This window comes from Pistacia vera, unplaced genomic scaffold (genome assembly GCF_008641045.1).
Source record: "Pistacia vera cultivar Batoury unplaced genomic scaffold, PisVer_v2 Contig146, whole genome shotgun sequence".
NCBI classification, from domain to species: domain Eukaryota; kingdom Viridiplantae; phylum Streptophyta; class Magnoliopsida; order Sapindales; family Anacardiaceae; genus Pistacia; species Pistacia vera.
This window is the reverse complement of record NW_022195532.1, coordinates 1,003,292-1,019,820: the sequence shown is the minus strand read 5'-3', so window position 1 is coordinate 1,019,820 and position 16,529 is coordinate 1,003,292. Positions and strand designations below refer to the sequence as shown.

The following is a 16,529-nucleotide window of genomic DNA, read 5'->3' as shown; positions in this document are numbered from 1 at the left end:
TCCCTCACGACAATTGCACACCAACCAGCGTAGCCAACCCCTTAGAGTTTCACGCAATTATCGCGCCTTCCTAGCAAAACTATGGTTGTTCCCTTCACCAAAATTCCCCCCACCACCACCTTTTGCACCATCGGTGTTCCCTTTTCAAAACCCCCAACATCCCAGGTCCCAGTGCCTCTTCCCTTAGGGTTTCATGATTTTGGTGAATTTTGGATTTGATTGGTGTTCAGTTCGGAGATTTTTGAAAGAAAATTGAGAGTAATGGTTGTTTGGAAGTTGATTGCAGTAGCGGATCCAAAAATTTTTGTTAGGGTGGGCCAAAATAAAAACTAATTGTACATTAATATTTTTGTTAGGATAAGCTGAAATCTAGAAATTATACATATTAATATTTAAAAAAAAAAAAAAAATTGACGGTGGACCAAAACTAGGTTGGATCTGCCCCTAGTTGATTGTGATTGATTTGAAAGTGTTTGACGTCAGACATGGCATCAAGATCGATGGTGGCGCCCGCGAGGTGAGAGAATGTTTTTGCATAAATAAAAATATTAAATGACCATTTTAACCTTTAACGGTTAAAAGAAACGAAACGGCATCTCTGGAATTTATTAAACCAAGGCTACCAGCCTTGGATTTGGCTAAACCTTGGGTGGGAACATGTTTACTCTAAATTTTATTCAAAGTTCAACCATCTGGGAGAAGACTTCAGAATAATAAATTATTTATTTTCAATCTCTCTGCAGGGATATTAAGTTAAACCTTTCGAATATTTCGTCGGAATGACGTAGAGAAACTTTAATTAATTAATTATAGAAAGCAACCCCATAGATTAATCGTTTATTAATTATATTAAGTGTAATTAGACAACCAATTTACTAAGTTAACAATTAAGTATAATTAGGTCTATATCCATGCCAAGACATACAAAGTGTAATTAATTAATAATGATTCATTAAGTCAGTTGCTTCTTCTAATTAACAAATTTTAGCATAAAGTTAACTTTATTCAACTAACTCTACTGAGGGAGCATCCCTTAGATTTTGTTCTCATCAACTGCCATATGAAAATGTATAACGACCTTTGACTAAAATTAGATTATATCAAGCATATTTTTTATGTTATAACTATATAAGTATACTTTTACCAAAATTTTCTAAAGTTATCTTCAACTTTTGAAGGAATAATCTCGCAGCAATTTAAGCATCTATATCTGCCATTAATAGATTCATAATTTAGATCAAATACTACTTTGTTAGCGTGATTGTTGAAGACATAAGCATATGCTCAGTTTCGAGATTAATACTCGTATGAAATTAATTTATAAATTATGATAGTTATGTCGAGAGATTCATGAAAGAAGAAAAATATATTAAATTGATTTCACAATAAAGAATGAACAAAGAAAGTAGAAAGAGGTTGAATTGTACTTAGGGAATGTGTAATATTAATACTTATGAGGTTGGTTAAGCGGTTAAGAATGTTTGTTCTTTTTATTGATTTTTTTGGGTTCGAATTTTAAACTCACGTGTCACATTTGTGACTTAATTTGGAACATTAGTTTTGTAAGGTATTTAATGGGTCCAGAAAATTAGTCAAAATGCGCACAAACTGATAATAAAAAATAAAAATAAAAATGTGCAATATTAATTACTTTCAGGTTTGGCCATTTGGATGCCCGAGAAGCACCCCAATTCAGGCCCTGACGTAAGCCCCAATCAGAAATGGAAACACAGATTTAATTTATTATGATCACTCAACTATTATGTTTATTTGTTTATTTATATATTTAAATTATTGTACTCTTAGGTGACAAAACATAAATGGATGGCCTGCGTTTAACGTTACAATTAATATTAGGTTGCATGCATTTATAACTATACGTATACTCAAGCAAATCTATGTGGTTTGTACATTATGTAATTGTACAATTAGTATTGAAATTTATAAATCAAGTGAAGGTGTAGGCGACTTCAGTAAGTGTAGAAGGTTGTTGTTATCCTACTTTTTTTAATTTTATCATTATTAATCTAACCATATACACAACTATACAAGCAATCGAGATGTATTTGATTAAGTTGCAATAGAATTTAGTTGGGAAAATAAAATTTTAACATATTGATTTACATTTAATCAACTTAACTTAGATGGATAAGAAGAAAAAAAAAGTTGACCATCATAAAATTGAATTAATGTAGTAGAACAACCCATTAATTTTTTTTAGACTATCGCCATTTATATATAAATAATTTCAACTAAACATAAAGTTATGTAAAATGTTGTGTCCCAAAGTCTTACATTGAATAATTAAAAGAAATCTCATGTTTCACAAGAAACAGTGATCACTCCCCTTAACAACTCTTATTGATTTGGATGCCAACTGTGCTACTGTGTTCCCTATCTTAAAAGGACTAGTCCTTTCATTTCTGATACTGGAATGTAACAGCGACTTACAACCGCAGCAAAGTAGTGTGAACACCCATGGATTACTTTCGATATTAAATATTGAGGGAAAACTTGTGTATGAAGAAATCATAAGAGCTAGAAATGGTTTTGATCCTGGATATTGTATCGGTAGTTGTGGGTTTGGAAGCGTTTATAGAGAACTACAACCATCAAGGGACATTTTATCTATTAAGAAATTTCACTCACATCTCATAGAGATGAGAGATCAAGTGTTCTCAAACGAAATAAGGGCGTTAACAAGATACAATATCGAAATATTGTTAACAAGTTTTGCTCACATTGCTCGACACTCGTTTCTTATTTATGAATGCCTTGAAAGGGCTAGCTTGGCCACAATCCGGAGAACTGAAGCAAAAGCAAAAGAACTGGGTTGGAGGAAGAGAGTGAATGTTAAAGGAAGGTATAGCTCAAGCACTATCTTACATGCACCATGATTGCTCCCCATCAATTATCCATCGAGACATATCAAGCAAGAATGTATTGTTAGATGCGAAATACGAAGCTCATGTTTCAGACTTCGGAAGAGGAAAATTTCTCAAGCCAGACTCATCCAATTGGTCTGAACTTGCAGGACATATGCATATGTTGCGCTAGGTATGAAATTCTTTCATTTTCATCTTTTATTATCAACTAATCTGCACAATATAGATGTTACGTAATCATATGCATCTTTCATTTGCAGAGCTTGTGTATACAATGAATATTACTGAAAAATGTGATCGATGTCTATAGATTTGGAGTGCTAACATTGGAATAATCAGATCCAGGAGATTTTCTAACCTAATTTTTGTCATTGTCTTCCAATGTGAATTTAGCTCTTACTAATATGTTGGATGCACCACTTGAAACTCCCTTTCTTGATGTCCATGACAAACTCATATCCATCATGGACGTTGCCTTTTCTTGCTTAGATTCCAATTCGGAATCTAGACCAACCATGCAGATTGTTTGTCAACGATTATGCAACTAAGCTTCTTGTTCTTCACCAGGTTGTCATCATACACCAAACTATATATGTATATTGAGTATATTAATTATTAGTTATCTTGCCAAGTTCATAAGACATAAATTTGGGGGAAATTAAGCTACTGGCGATGACTCTGATGACTACAAAGAACTAGACCTACTTGATGGATGAGGTTGGGCTAATGAAAGTTGATTTAGTTGAGCTAATCCATGAGCGCCATCTTGAAGTTAAGGTGTTAGAATTATCTTATCATTTATTTAAGGAGGTTAGCCATGCAATTAAAGGATAATCATTGCACATTTCTTTCTGGGTGGGGGAGAACTTATATCTCTGGATTTCACTTTTTTGAGTTGTCAGGGACAGTAGTGTATTCTATTCTTTGTTTGTGTCTTAGTAATTGGCTTGTTGAACAGGAGGGGATTAGGAACCTGATTTAGATGTTAGAGACAGTGCTGATGAATGAAAATGAATTGTGGACCTCTGCACTTGCTCGTGTTGAGAAATATAGAGATATGAGAAGGGAAATGGATAAGAAACTTGATAGTCAATATTTGCACAAAATGTAGGATCTGATCTACTCATGAAGAATGGCTTATTTTTGCAGACGGAAGTGCAGGGTGTACAAAACACGCATGGCCTGGAAGGAGGTTGGACGTGGCTTGCAAGATTCTTAAACGCTCTACCGGCTAACATATACACTGATGTTGCAGTGAATGCATTCCTGCAGGCAAGTTGCTTATGCATACTGGTCGTTTTCTCTCGGCTATTGGGTTGGTAATGTCTGGTTATTCTTATGAATGATATTGAAAATCCAGGGTGTGAAAACGAATTTTATGTTCCACAGATGGCAAGTTCTTTCGCAAATACAAATCCCAGTTTCGGAAGGTGCTCGACATGATAAACAACTTTTTGAAGGCACTGAGAGCCCGAGAAGATTCAAAGCTGAAGCCAGAGATTCAATCTTAGAAGATAAAAAAATTCCTGGAGAAACCTGAAGGGAGGACTTTGCAGGATTCTGTACTGTCAAGTAAAATGGTTCTGGATCCATAATAACAGGAGTCCTACAATAGATGGCAATACTATTGACAAAAATTTATTGTGATGGGAATATGTAATTCAGCCTAAAATTGTTATTTACAACGTTCTGTCCTAGTGCGACTAAATATAAACATCCCTAGGTTTAGTGAATGTATAATCTCATACCCTCGATTTTGTAAAACCATTAATATTTTGACCCATTGTTAATCTCCAATCTTATACTCTCAGTTTGGAAAACCATTAATATTTCACCCATTGTTAATCTCCGTTTATGCATTCTACCCAATAACAATGATTCAGTCAGACACTACAATGAGTAAATTGCCCTTACTTTTCCATTACAACCCGTGGGTATCTAACCTGTTGTCTGCTGAGTGTTTTCTGTCATCCTTAATTAACAAGTAGCAGCCATGTCCTCATCCGTGATTCGTGAACTCGTTTAATATTGCTAGTTGACATGTAAAATACGTTGTGTTGGGTTGGCCCAATACGGACAGTAAATTATGCTAGCCAGGCCGAAGCATGATTAGGGGAAAAAACAAAAAACAAACTTCCCCCATGACCCCCCAAAGCCAAATGGGCTCAATAGGCAGACACGACGCCAGGACACAAAGGGCTAACAAGAATGAGTTTCCATGAATGGTTTTATTTGGGCTGCACAAAATATATGTGAGCTAGACATTCAATTTTCAATTTTTTTTTAAGAAAAATTACATTAATTTTTCTTTTTACTTTGACATAAGTTCCCAGTTAAATTATTGAACAATTTTATATTATTTTTTTAAAAGAAATATATATAATCATAAAATAACTTTTTAAAGAAATAATTTATGCATTTAATAATTTTTCATTAAAGTAGTATACAAATAATTGGATGAACGTTGCATCATTGTAATTTGTATATACCACTAGGTTTGACACTACCCATTAGAACAATTAATGGTGAAAAAAAAATAAAATTTAGTTACCTTAATTGAACTTAGTATATAACTAAAGAAGTAAGACAACAAAAAAAAAAAAAAAGTAATGTAAATACAATATAATTTAATAAAAAATAAAACTTAAAAAATTTTAAAAATTTTAAAAATAAACAGATCATACCAAAACAACCCTTTTCGATCATGCCAAGACCGACCTATTGGTGTTTCATGTTGGCATGGTCCAAAATTTGAAGCCTAAACCCTAAGGGATTGGTCCGATGGTCAGATAATTTACTTCATTTATTGATTTTTGAGATTCAAACCACCTTGGGATCATCTACCACATCTGTAACTTACTAAGAACATTGGTTTGTACTATTGATAGACTTCGAAAATTAGTTGAATTGTGCGCATATAGTTTTCTAACACTATTTCCGTTAACTTCTACTATAATTTGACACATTTTATGACATGATTATCGATTAGAGTAAACGTGGTTGAACATCACTACTCACATTATTTTTACTTTTACCATGTCACTTTAACATAAAACACTCCACAAAATTCTTAAATTTTAGTTATATTCCTTATTTCTCTAAATAATTTAAATATCAAAAAAAAATTAAAATATAAGTATGAAAAAAGGGAGAAAAATACCTTTAAATCAATAATGAATCCACTTCCTGCGCGGTATGTCTTAATGCCAGCTTGACACAACACACCATAACGTCTTCATTCATTCACCCACTCGTTAAGACAACTTTCCCCTCCTCTCTCTCTCTCTTTCTGTGTCCTTCGTCCATCAAAACGACACCAGATCATGTCGTCTGACGACGAAGGCGGCGAGGAATACCTCTTCAAGGTCGTCATAATCGGTGACTCTGCCGTCGGCAAATCCAACCTCCTCTCTCGCTATGCTCGCAACGAGTTCAATCCTCACTCCAAGGCCACAATTGGCGTCGAGTTTCAGACGCAGAGCATGGAGATCGACGGCAAAGAGGTCAAAGCTCAGATTTGGGACACCGCCGGTCAAGAACGGTTCCGTGCCGTCACTTCTGCGTACTACCGCGGCGCTGTCGGTGCTCTCGTTGTGTATGATATTAGTAGGAGAACTACTTTTGATAATGTCGGTCGGTGGCTCGATGAGCTCAAAAGTAAGTTTGTTTTGCTTTTGTTTTGGTTGGATTGTTGTGGTGGTTTGGAATATTAGATCTAGAAAAAAGGTTTTTCAAATTTAATTAACTATGATCTGTGGTGAAAGATTTGGCAAAGTGAAATGACATTTCCTTAAATGTCAAGTTAAGTTATGATGATTATTGCACAGACTTGAGTTAGAAGAAAGCAAGAAAAAAAAAAGTTGAAAAGACTTGGTTTTTTGTTACTTCTTTTTGTGGAGTTTGTGTGTGTTAGTTTAGTGGTTGTCCATTTGTGCTAATACTTTTTTTATTTTTTTTTATTTTTCTTTTTCATCCTCGTGGTTTGTCTATTGATTCTGTGTGTGTCATTGTTTCGAACTACTATTTCAATTTTTGATATTGCATTGGACGATGATTTGATATTTTCTGAGTGTGTTACAATGATTATTATTTATGTATTTAAAGAATATGGTATGGAATTCAATGGTTCAGCAAATTGTTTTTCTTTATATACTTCTTTTTTAAATGAATTTTGACTGGGAAATTTTGGTAGAAATTTGTGGTAGTTGTTATTTTTTTATGATACCAACCAACTTTCGTTTTAGGGTGTTATAAATGGTCAACGTACTATACGTCTTCCAGACAGTTATTGGTCTCTGTAAATGTGTTGTGGGGTAATGAGTACTATATATCTGGTGTCAAATCTTATTCAGAAACTAAGACAGTTATGTAACAAGGCAAGATAAATCTGAAGCATTTCCAGCCTTTAGCATTAGATAGATTGCGCAAGATTCAATGTGATCTAACCTTTGAATTGACTGCTCACTGTGAGCTTTACTAAATTGAACACATTATAACCTGGTAAGGTGTTCTGTTGTTGTCTCTTTTGTGTTAGATCTGGATTTTTCACCTTTCACTTTAAGGCAGATATGGATGTGTAGAGGTTGAAGTTAACGTGATTTCATGACCTTTGATGTAAACAACAATAAAAGGAGCTGATTTGCTTTTCTTAACAATGGTATTTTCATGTGGAATCTGCCACATCAATTCAAGTATTAAACCCAAGATTGAGTTTCCTTTACTGTAGGGTAAATTGTTTGATTAGATTCTTTATTANTCATAATTTCACTGAGGAAAATTTCTGTCATCATATTTTCAATTATAGTTTGTTTCTTTTTTCAACTGAATTTTTGGCCTTTTGGTGACATTAGAAAGTGATGACAATTTCCAGATTGCATGTTAAATTGATGAAAATATGGCTGGAAATGTATATACATTTGATATAACTTATTGTTTATGGATAATTATCATAATAATTTTGAGAAAAAAAACTTCGAAGCTAACCTATCCCAATATGAATGGAGGCTGAGGGAAATTATAGACTAAAATAAGGACTAGCTACTTTTCTCTGAACTCAACACTGAATGGTAAGCTTGATAAAAAAAATACACTCAATATTACTTAATGTCGAGAGTTTAATATCAGCCTGTGTTACTGTTACCTTGATCCATATATACATACAATAATGCTACGGACACCGGGATTTGACACCGAAATCTTACACCGGCCTACGTGTCTTGTGACTCACACCATACACGTTTTACGTTATTAAATTTTTTTCTAGTGAACGGCAGTTCATCAATTATGGACGGTCGTTCACTTACATGGACTTTCATCCATATTATATGGACGGGAGTTCATTTACTATAGATAGACGTCTCCATTTAAAGAACGCCCATTTATCAGTAAATGAAATAAAAAATATATACAAAAATTAGGGACGACCGTTCATAGGTTATGGACGGTTGTCCCTAAAGATTGGATGGGCGTTCATATTTTAATGGACGCTCGTCCATTAACAATCGTTTTTAAAAATTAAAAAACATTTAAGGACGGCCGTTCATCAATTATGGACGGCTGTCCCTTAATTTTCGATGAGCACCTGCAAATAAGGGACGCCCGTCCATAATGTAAATATAAAAAAAAAAAAAAAAAAAAAAAACTTTGGACGCCCGTCCATAATGTAAATATATAAAAAAAAAAAAAAAACTTTGGACACCCATCCATAACTTGTGGATGGGCGTCTCTAACGTGTGGACGAGCGTCCGTAAGGAATGGACGCCCGTCCATAAGGAATGGACAGCTGTCCATAAATAAGGGACGACCGTCCTTTAGTGTTACACAGGCGTCCGCACTATAATTAAAAGAAAAATTTTAAATATATTAGGTTAAAAAATTTTGGGGGAAGTTTTTAAAATCAAAACACAGTCGCGGTCTTCTTCTTTGTCTTCCTTATCTGCGCTCTTCTTCTTCTTGGAAGTTCTCATCTGCCGCGCTCTTCTTTTTCGTCGAAGATCCTTATCTGCCGTGGTGATTCTTCAAGTTCCTCATCTGCCATTGGTAATTAGTCACTTTGGTTTCTCAAATTTATTTATTTATTTATTTTTTTATGTTGGATGAATGTGTTGGATTTGAAATTTGTGTTGAATGGCGTTGAGTTGATAAAGAGAAATCCAGTCAATTTGGTGAGACAGGTTTGTGTGATTGATAAATAGAAGTGTTCTGTTTTGAGTGTTTTTGGCTTGGAAAAAGCTTACATTTTTGTTGGTTGTGTGATCTGCTCTCTTTGAAAGTCCTTTGTATAAGCTCTTATGAATGGTGCACATTAGTGGCATTTTGGTTCCTTTACCTGTAGTTTTTAATTTTAAATAAAGTACATATTTTAAGAGATTCAATTTTTGAAGGAAGAATATTAGTGGAAATTTGAAAGTGTATTTTAAATACTTCGAATGCTTTGTATTATGCCTCATTCTAGTTTATTTTAAATACTGAGAATTTAAGAATCACAATGAAAGGAAAATAGATATATATATTGCTTCAATTGCAAATCTATGGTCATATGTCTTCTTGCATTTTTTTGTTTTTATAAGAATTTCATGTGGCAAATTGTTGTGTTTCAAGTTCTGTAGCCAATTAGATCTAGGTTGGTGCATGCACTCAATAAGTTGAAGCTTGTAAATAGATTAGTTCCATAAAATTAAGTTGGTCCTAATGTTGATGAACCCTTTCTTGCATCTAGTTGTTTCCTATAAAAAATAAAATAAAATAGAAAGAACCCTGTCTTGCGTCTCCCCTATATCCAGTGGACTTTTCCTAATGTCTTAACTACCTTTTTCAACGTTTAGCACACCTATGGTCTGATATATATATATATATAAACACAAAATGATCTACAAAGGTCTTTGCAGTTAGAGTAATTTCTTGTGGTAAAAAGCTTGAGAAAAGTTACAAGACCTAATCAACTTATACAACCAAAGAAATCCAAGCCAATTCTGGAAAGCCTAGCGAGTAAAGGATCATGGGCACAGTAAATGAGTAAGAGCCATGAAATGGAAAACTTGGAGTGATATGTTGGAATCAAATGGAAGACTCCTTATAAGCACTAAAAGAGTATCATTCAAATATGGTGACATATGAAGTTTTGCTTGTAACATATTCCAATTGCTTCTTGGTCTTATTGTCTTTTCCATTGTTTATCTAATCATTTATTTTTAATTTCTTGGATTAAGGTTCTAATGAAAATGTTTGATTTCATATTGAAAACCTAATATAAATTTAAATTAGTTTAATTTTTATTTTATATTGAAAACCTAATATAAATATAAATTAATTTAATTTTTAAAGTAGTTAAAGAATGCGAACAAGACAACATCAAGTTAATAAAATTTAATCAATGAGATTGATTAAGATATTAACTCTTATGTCATTTGTCCATAATTTCACAAATGGTTAATAGCTTTGTTGCTAGTAGAGTTTATGCTCATTTTTTTCCCTTCATAAGCTATCAGTCCATTGTAATAGACAGTCTTAGAATGCATATGAAAGTGTACTGGTGCTGTTCCATTTTAGTTGTTGCCATCATTTCCTGCACATGTTTGGAGGTTTTATATGTAAATATTATTGGTGGTCAGACCACGATCCTAATGTGGTCTGTTTATATCTTTTCTCTCTAGATGGAATCATGATGTTGTCATCCTATTGAATGAATTCATGATTATGTATTAAATATTGCAATATTAGCATTTGAAATGATATTAATGGTAAAAGCTAAGAGGATTTTAGGAAATTTTATAGTTCTATATTGTTATGATAAATATAATAAAAGAACAATTATGTGGTATGCAGGCCACCACCAGTTATATCAATTATTGGTATCTTGTTAGAATTGATGTGGTGGCATCTGTATGTAATTTCATTTATGAGAAAATCTTTTACAAAAGCTATGAAAAATGATGGCCTTATTCAAAGCTGAGCCTTATCTCTTTAATTTAATCCAATTTATGCTTATATGTTATCGGTTGGTTTATTAGGTATCCATATATGTATTAGCATTCCTTTTCTGTAATTTTTTTTTTTTCTTTTTGTTTTCCACATTATATGTGATGAGATAGTTAGCGCATTTTGTTTTTGACATTGGCAGATGATGTAGAGAAATGGTATGAAAATGATCATAATTGAATTTTGAGACATAGTTAAGTAAAAAATGTTAGTGATGAATAGGGACATGCTAGTTTATCATTTTGTGTTTCACAAAGATCTGGGAATATGTATAACTTCTATATACTTGGATTCAGTATCTTAAGAATATAGAAACTTGTGGGGGCATGAGATGTGTAAATTTGACAGTTTATTATTTGGAATTTGTCATTTATATTTTGGGCAATACTTTGAAAGCTAATTGACAATCTGTTTAGGTTTGACAGATTATGATGATAAATTTTTTATGTTTACAGGTTTTAGAAGAAAGCAGAAAATGGTGAGAGCAAAAAATACAACCATTCTTTATGAAGGCACATCGTCATCTACAATCCAATTTCGAGACTTGTGACATAAAAAATAATACGAGGACATGTCGAAAAGAGATATTTGTCTTGGAAGAAGTTTGGATTTAGGACTTCTAATAAGTTTAGGTTTAGGTGATGAAATGAATGGTTGGATTAATAATTTGAAATGGGACTAGTTGGTCAGTATTAGATATGATGGATATAAGCATTTGATCTATGAGTTTTTTGGTAGTTTGGAAGTTGTGGAGACAGATACTGATGAGTTTCCAGCATATACAATGTTTTTTAGATTAAAGAATCAGAACTTTGTAGTGAGACCACAAGATTTAGCAACCTGGATAGAAGGTTTGGAAAACGTATCTAGAACCTAAGATTCCAAACAAACTTGGATTGATGTTTCCAGGATAGAGACTTACCATCCAAATAGGTGCAAATCTATAAAGTTAAAGAATCCTGCTATGAGAGTATTTTATAGATATCTGACTTACACATTTAATGGTAGGAAAGTGACAAATGGAAATGTGACGGTTAAGGATTTAATGTTCATGGAAGCAGCAGTAGCAGGGAGGCAAGTTAATTCAGCGAAGTTATTGATTAAGAAGTTGGGAGAGATTCAAGCAGAAAAAGGAGAAATATATTGGGGGATGCTTGTTACGTTAATATTTGAGAAGTTGGGTATTGAGATCACCCCTAATGATGCAGCAAATAAGATTAAGTTTTCTGCAAATTAGCCTTCCTTTCTTTTTCCACTTTATCTCGCAATGCATTATCATATTGTTTCAAAGTAGTTCTGGAATTTACATACCCATATAAAAATGCATGCATACTTTCACTACGTTGGGTAGTAGACATACTTGTCCAGAAAGCATCTTTAAGAAATGCAGGCACCCATCATACTCTTTCTTTGTACAATCCACATAACCATGCATTCTCGTGAAGGTTGTGCACATCAATAAATTGGTTCCACCGTTCTTTAAACTCTTCACGTGTAAAGGAATCATACACGATATTTTGCAACTTAAACTTTATAGTTTCATATTCCTTATACCTTCTTAACTTTTCAAGCAGTTTCTTCATTACATGCCACAAACACCACCTATGTCTTGTACCAGGGAAAACAATCTCAAATGCATTTTGCATGGCCTTATATTGATCAGTGATAATTCCATTAGGAGTAACATCCATGCATTCAAGCCAAGAACGAAATAGCCATACAAACGTCTTAGTGTCCTCATGAGAAATTAACCCACAATCTAACAACGTCGAATGTCCATGATGATCAACCCTCACAAAAGCAACAAATGGCATATCCTACTTGTTCGTCAGATACGTTGTGTCGAAGGTGACAACATCATCGAATTCTTTACATACAGCCCTACATCTAGCATCAACCCATAGCATATTCCGTAATCGACTCTCTTCATCTACATCAATCATGTACCAGAAATTTGAATTCTCCTTTTGCATTTTCATAAAATACTCAAGTACTGCCGAAGATCTCCAAATCCAAGTCGTACTCTTCTCACTTTTTCAATGCAGTTCCTACAATCTTTTTGTAGAAACGTTAAATTCTCTACACCTCCTGTCTCAACTGAACATGACTGAAAATTTTTACATGGTCTAATCCTAGCCACATCATTAACTTCAAGTCGCCTTTTCACATAAGGTTGTATCGTTCGGTTAACCTTGAAATATCTTCTTTTTGTCAGACTTGTAAGATCATGGTTATGTTCAAGTACAATTGATTTAATTTCCCATTTGCATTCACCATTCAAAGCTACACTAATCCGACTCTTATAATCTGTTTTGGCAACAAGTTGCTCTTTCAAGGTATTTCTGGACTTGCATCTCTCTTTCCCAGAACAAGAACATGCCACTGTCACATATCTCATCTCTCCATCATTGCCTTTTTTTGACGGACGTATCATTACTTCAAATCCCATTGTGTTACCATACCGTTTGTAATACTTCACCAGACTATCAACTGAATCAAACACCATTCCAATATGAGGCTCTACTTCTTCCTCTGCACATCTCATATCTTCTAATTCATCACGTTCATTTTCCTGATCATTTAATAGTTTTATAATAGACAAAATTAGAATGTACTAATACAACATATCAAAAGAAACAATACGATACAATAAATTTAAAATCATGTTAACGAAAAAGTTAAGGTTTCGAGCACAATTTACCTCAACATCATTGAAATGAGGCAAACTGGACTCTTCCATATTCAGTAATTTAATGCAAAACCAATACTAACCAATACTAGTGTTCGCGTTCATGAATCTGATTCATAACAATCACCAACAAATATTCTCTATCAGTTTTTTTCTATTGTAACATATATTCAATCCAAAATAGAATACAAAACTAAATAAATGCATAAGTTAAATAAAAACCAGTTAACAACCTCAACAAATCTTTCTAATCTGGACAAACTTTGATCTTCTTATCTCCCTTTCCCCTGTAAACAATTGTTTGACTTCAAATTTATAGCTTTCGTTCTTGTCACCGTAGCTGGTTGTTGAGGAAGAAATGGCTATTGAGGAAGAAACGACTAAGGAATGCAGATGCAATGCAGACACGAAGAACAGACGGGAACGATGAAGCAGAAGGCGGCGATAAGTATAAAATGAAGTTTTTTCTTTTTTTCTTTCGCTCGAAGAATTTTGGCGCTGGTTTTTGGAGAAGCGTATTGGAGAAGCTAATGTTTTTCGCAAATAAAAAAAAAAATTGATTAAAAAAACATTTCATTATATTATGGACGGTCATCTATATTATGTGGACGACCGTCCTTTACATAAGGGATGGCCGTCCATTCCTTACGGATGGCCGTCCATACATAATAGACGGCCATCCATTCCTTACGGACGCCCGTCCACACGTTAGGGAAGGCCATCCACAATTTATGGACGGCCGTCCAAAGTGTTTATTTAATTTTTTAGAACCACAATAAGGGACTGGCGTCCATTCCTTAGGAAAGCTCGTCCACACGTTAGGGACCCCCCGTCCACAAGTTATGGACGAGCGTCCAAAGTTTTTTATTTTTATTTTTATATATACATTATGGACGAGCGTCCTTTATTTGCCGGCACCCGTTCAAAATTAAGGAACGACCGTCCATAGCTAATGAATGGCCGTCCCTAAATGTTTTTTAATTTTGAAAAACGATTGTTAATGGACAGGCGTCGATTAACATATGAACGCCCGTCCAATCTTTAGGGACGGCTGTCCATAATCTATGAACGGCCGTCCCTAATTTTTGTTTATATTTTTTATTCCATTTACTGATGAACGAACGTCTTTTAAATGAGGACGCCCGTCCATAGTAAATGGACTCCCGTCCATATAATATGGACGGGAGTCCATGTAAGTGAACGGCTGTCCATCGTTGATGAACGACCGTTCAATAAAAAAAAACTTTTGAACGTGAAACGTGTCTGGTGTGAGTCATGGGACACGTAGGCCGGTGTAAGATTTCTGTGTAGAATCCCGGTGTTCGTAGCATTATTGATATACATAGGAGCTTTAAAATTAGAAAAGACTCATAGTTTAAAGGAATTAGCAAACTCTTTCTCAATCTTTAATGTAAAATAAAAAGGGAGGCATTCCAATTACTAATGTTTCCAAATGATCCCACTTTCCTATCAGTTCAATAATCCTTAGCTGCTCACTGGGATAAATTGTTTCAAGCTCAAGATTGGGCAGCCTTAAAATCTTTAGGGCTGGACACCTGAAAACAACAATTTGTCAGTGATCGATTCTATAAATCTTTTGCAAGAAATGACTGAAGAAGAATCCTTGAAATTCTTTTGGATCTATTGAAGATTCCAATAATAATAATTAAAAAAAAAAAACTTTTGAAGGCCATTTGGATAGTTACCCTACTCTTCTCTAGCATAATTCAAAGCCTCTTCAGAATAACCAGTTGGAAGCACAAGCAGAGTAGCATTTCTGCAGCTACGATCAATTATGAACTTTATGAATGCGGTATTTGAAAAAAAAATTATTCCATATAAATCCTTAAATTTACGGACAAAGGAATCATACAACCATTGTTCACCTATAAAATCAGGAAAAACAAGAATTTTCAGTGGAATAAAACTAGAGAGAAAGATCCAGAGAAATTTATGGTTTCATGAGAAAATGGATTTGTTGATTGAAGTAAACTTATGTATTATCAGTGGACACTTGGAATCTACGGAACTGGAGTTTTAGTAAACCATTAACTGATCAAATTCCACTAGGTTACTCTTCTAAATTACTTGTCCAATGAGTTTCAAAATCCTAATTTATAGATACAAATCCAATTGTCATCAGGATTTAAAACCATAATATCTATATACTTTCTGTTTCCTTAATTTTCACTTCACAATCTTCACCTTCCGCTCTTCTCAATGAAGAGATCAAATACACAAGCCTTTTCCATCATCAAACTTATNTATATATATATATATATATATATGCTGCCAAATTTGTCTCATGCCGCTAACTAATTTTAATATTCATATTTTCATGAATATTATAATTATTAATTAATTTTTCTATTGATTTATTATTTTATTATACTAATCTAATTGATTTGGAATTTGTCAGCCTTGTGCGTTGAAGAAAGGTTATAGACAACGGCAATAAAGTGTCATATCTGTTGCTTTATTGTTTTGTCAGACCTACCAAAAGAAACTTAGAAATTTATTGTTTTGTCAGACCTACCAAAATAAACTTTGATTGCGGAGCAATAATATAGGTAGGAGATTAGAAATTTATTGACAATTGCGTGAAGTTTTGATAATTGCTTTCCCATTCTTAAACAGGAGGGAAAGCATATCTCATTTAATTTAAGATAAAACAAATCAATTGAAAAAGCACACAAGATATATGAGTGATATACAAATGAAACTCATAGCAATCCAAGAACCTTGTGAACAACATGCGAGACAAGGGGAGACTAGCTGCCATATACTTTGAAGATCTTCGCGGAGATGATTTATTTTTTTCAACCTACTAGACTCTTGCCTGCTCTTAGAGTGAATAGAAAGATCAAGTTCCAGAAAAGTCTTATATATTGATGACGAAGAAGAGGAGCGAAGAAGAAGAGGCTTAATGTTTTTTTTTTTTTTAAAGTATGGACGGGCGTCCAAATTATGGACGGCCG

General features: G+C 33.8%; 1 protein-coding gene across 1 annotated transcript; it reads left to right on the top strand.

Moving 5' to 3' along the window:
* Positions 1 to 6,138: 6,138 nt before the first annotated feature.
* Positions 6,139 to 6,779, top strand: LOC116123902 (ras-related protein RABA5d-like). Its single transcript, XM_031409643.1, has one exon. It carries the CDS (start codon positions 6,209 to 6,211, stop codon positions 6,596 to 6,598), a length of 390 nt encoding a protein of 129 aa, XP_031265503.1. The 5' UTR covers positions 6,139 to 6,208; the 3' UTR covers positions 6,599 to 6,779.
* Positions 6,780 to 16,529: the final 9,750 nt, after the last annotated feature.

What these genes read in the sequence shown, in the direction of transcription:
- LOC116123902 (XM_031409643.1), top strand. Translation starts at nt 6,209, where the DNA reads ATGTCGTCTGACGACGAAGGCGGCGAGGAATACCTCTTCAAGGTCGTC.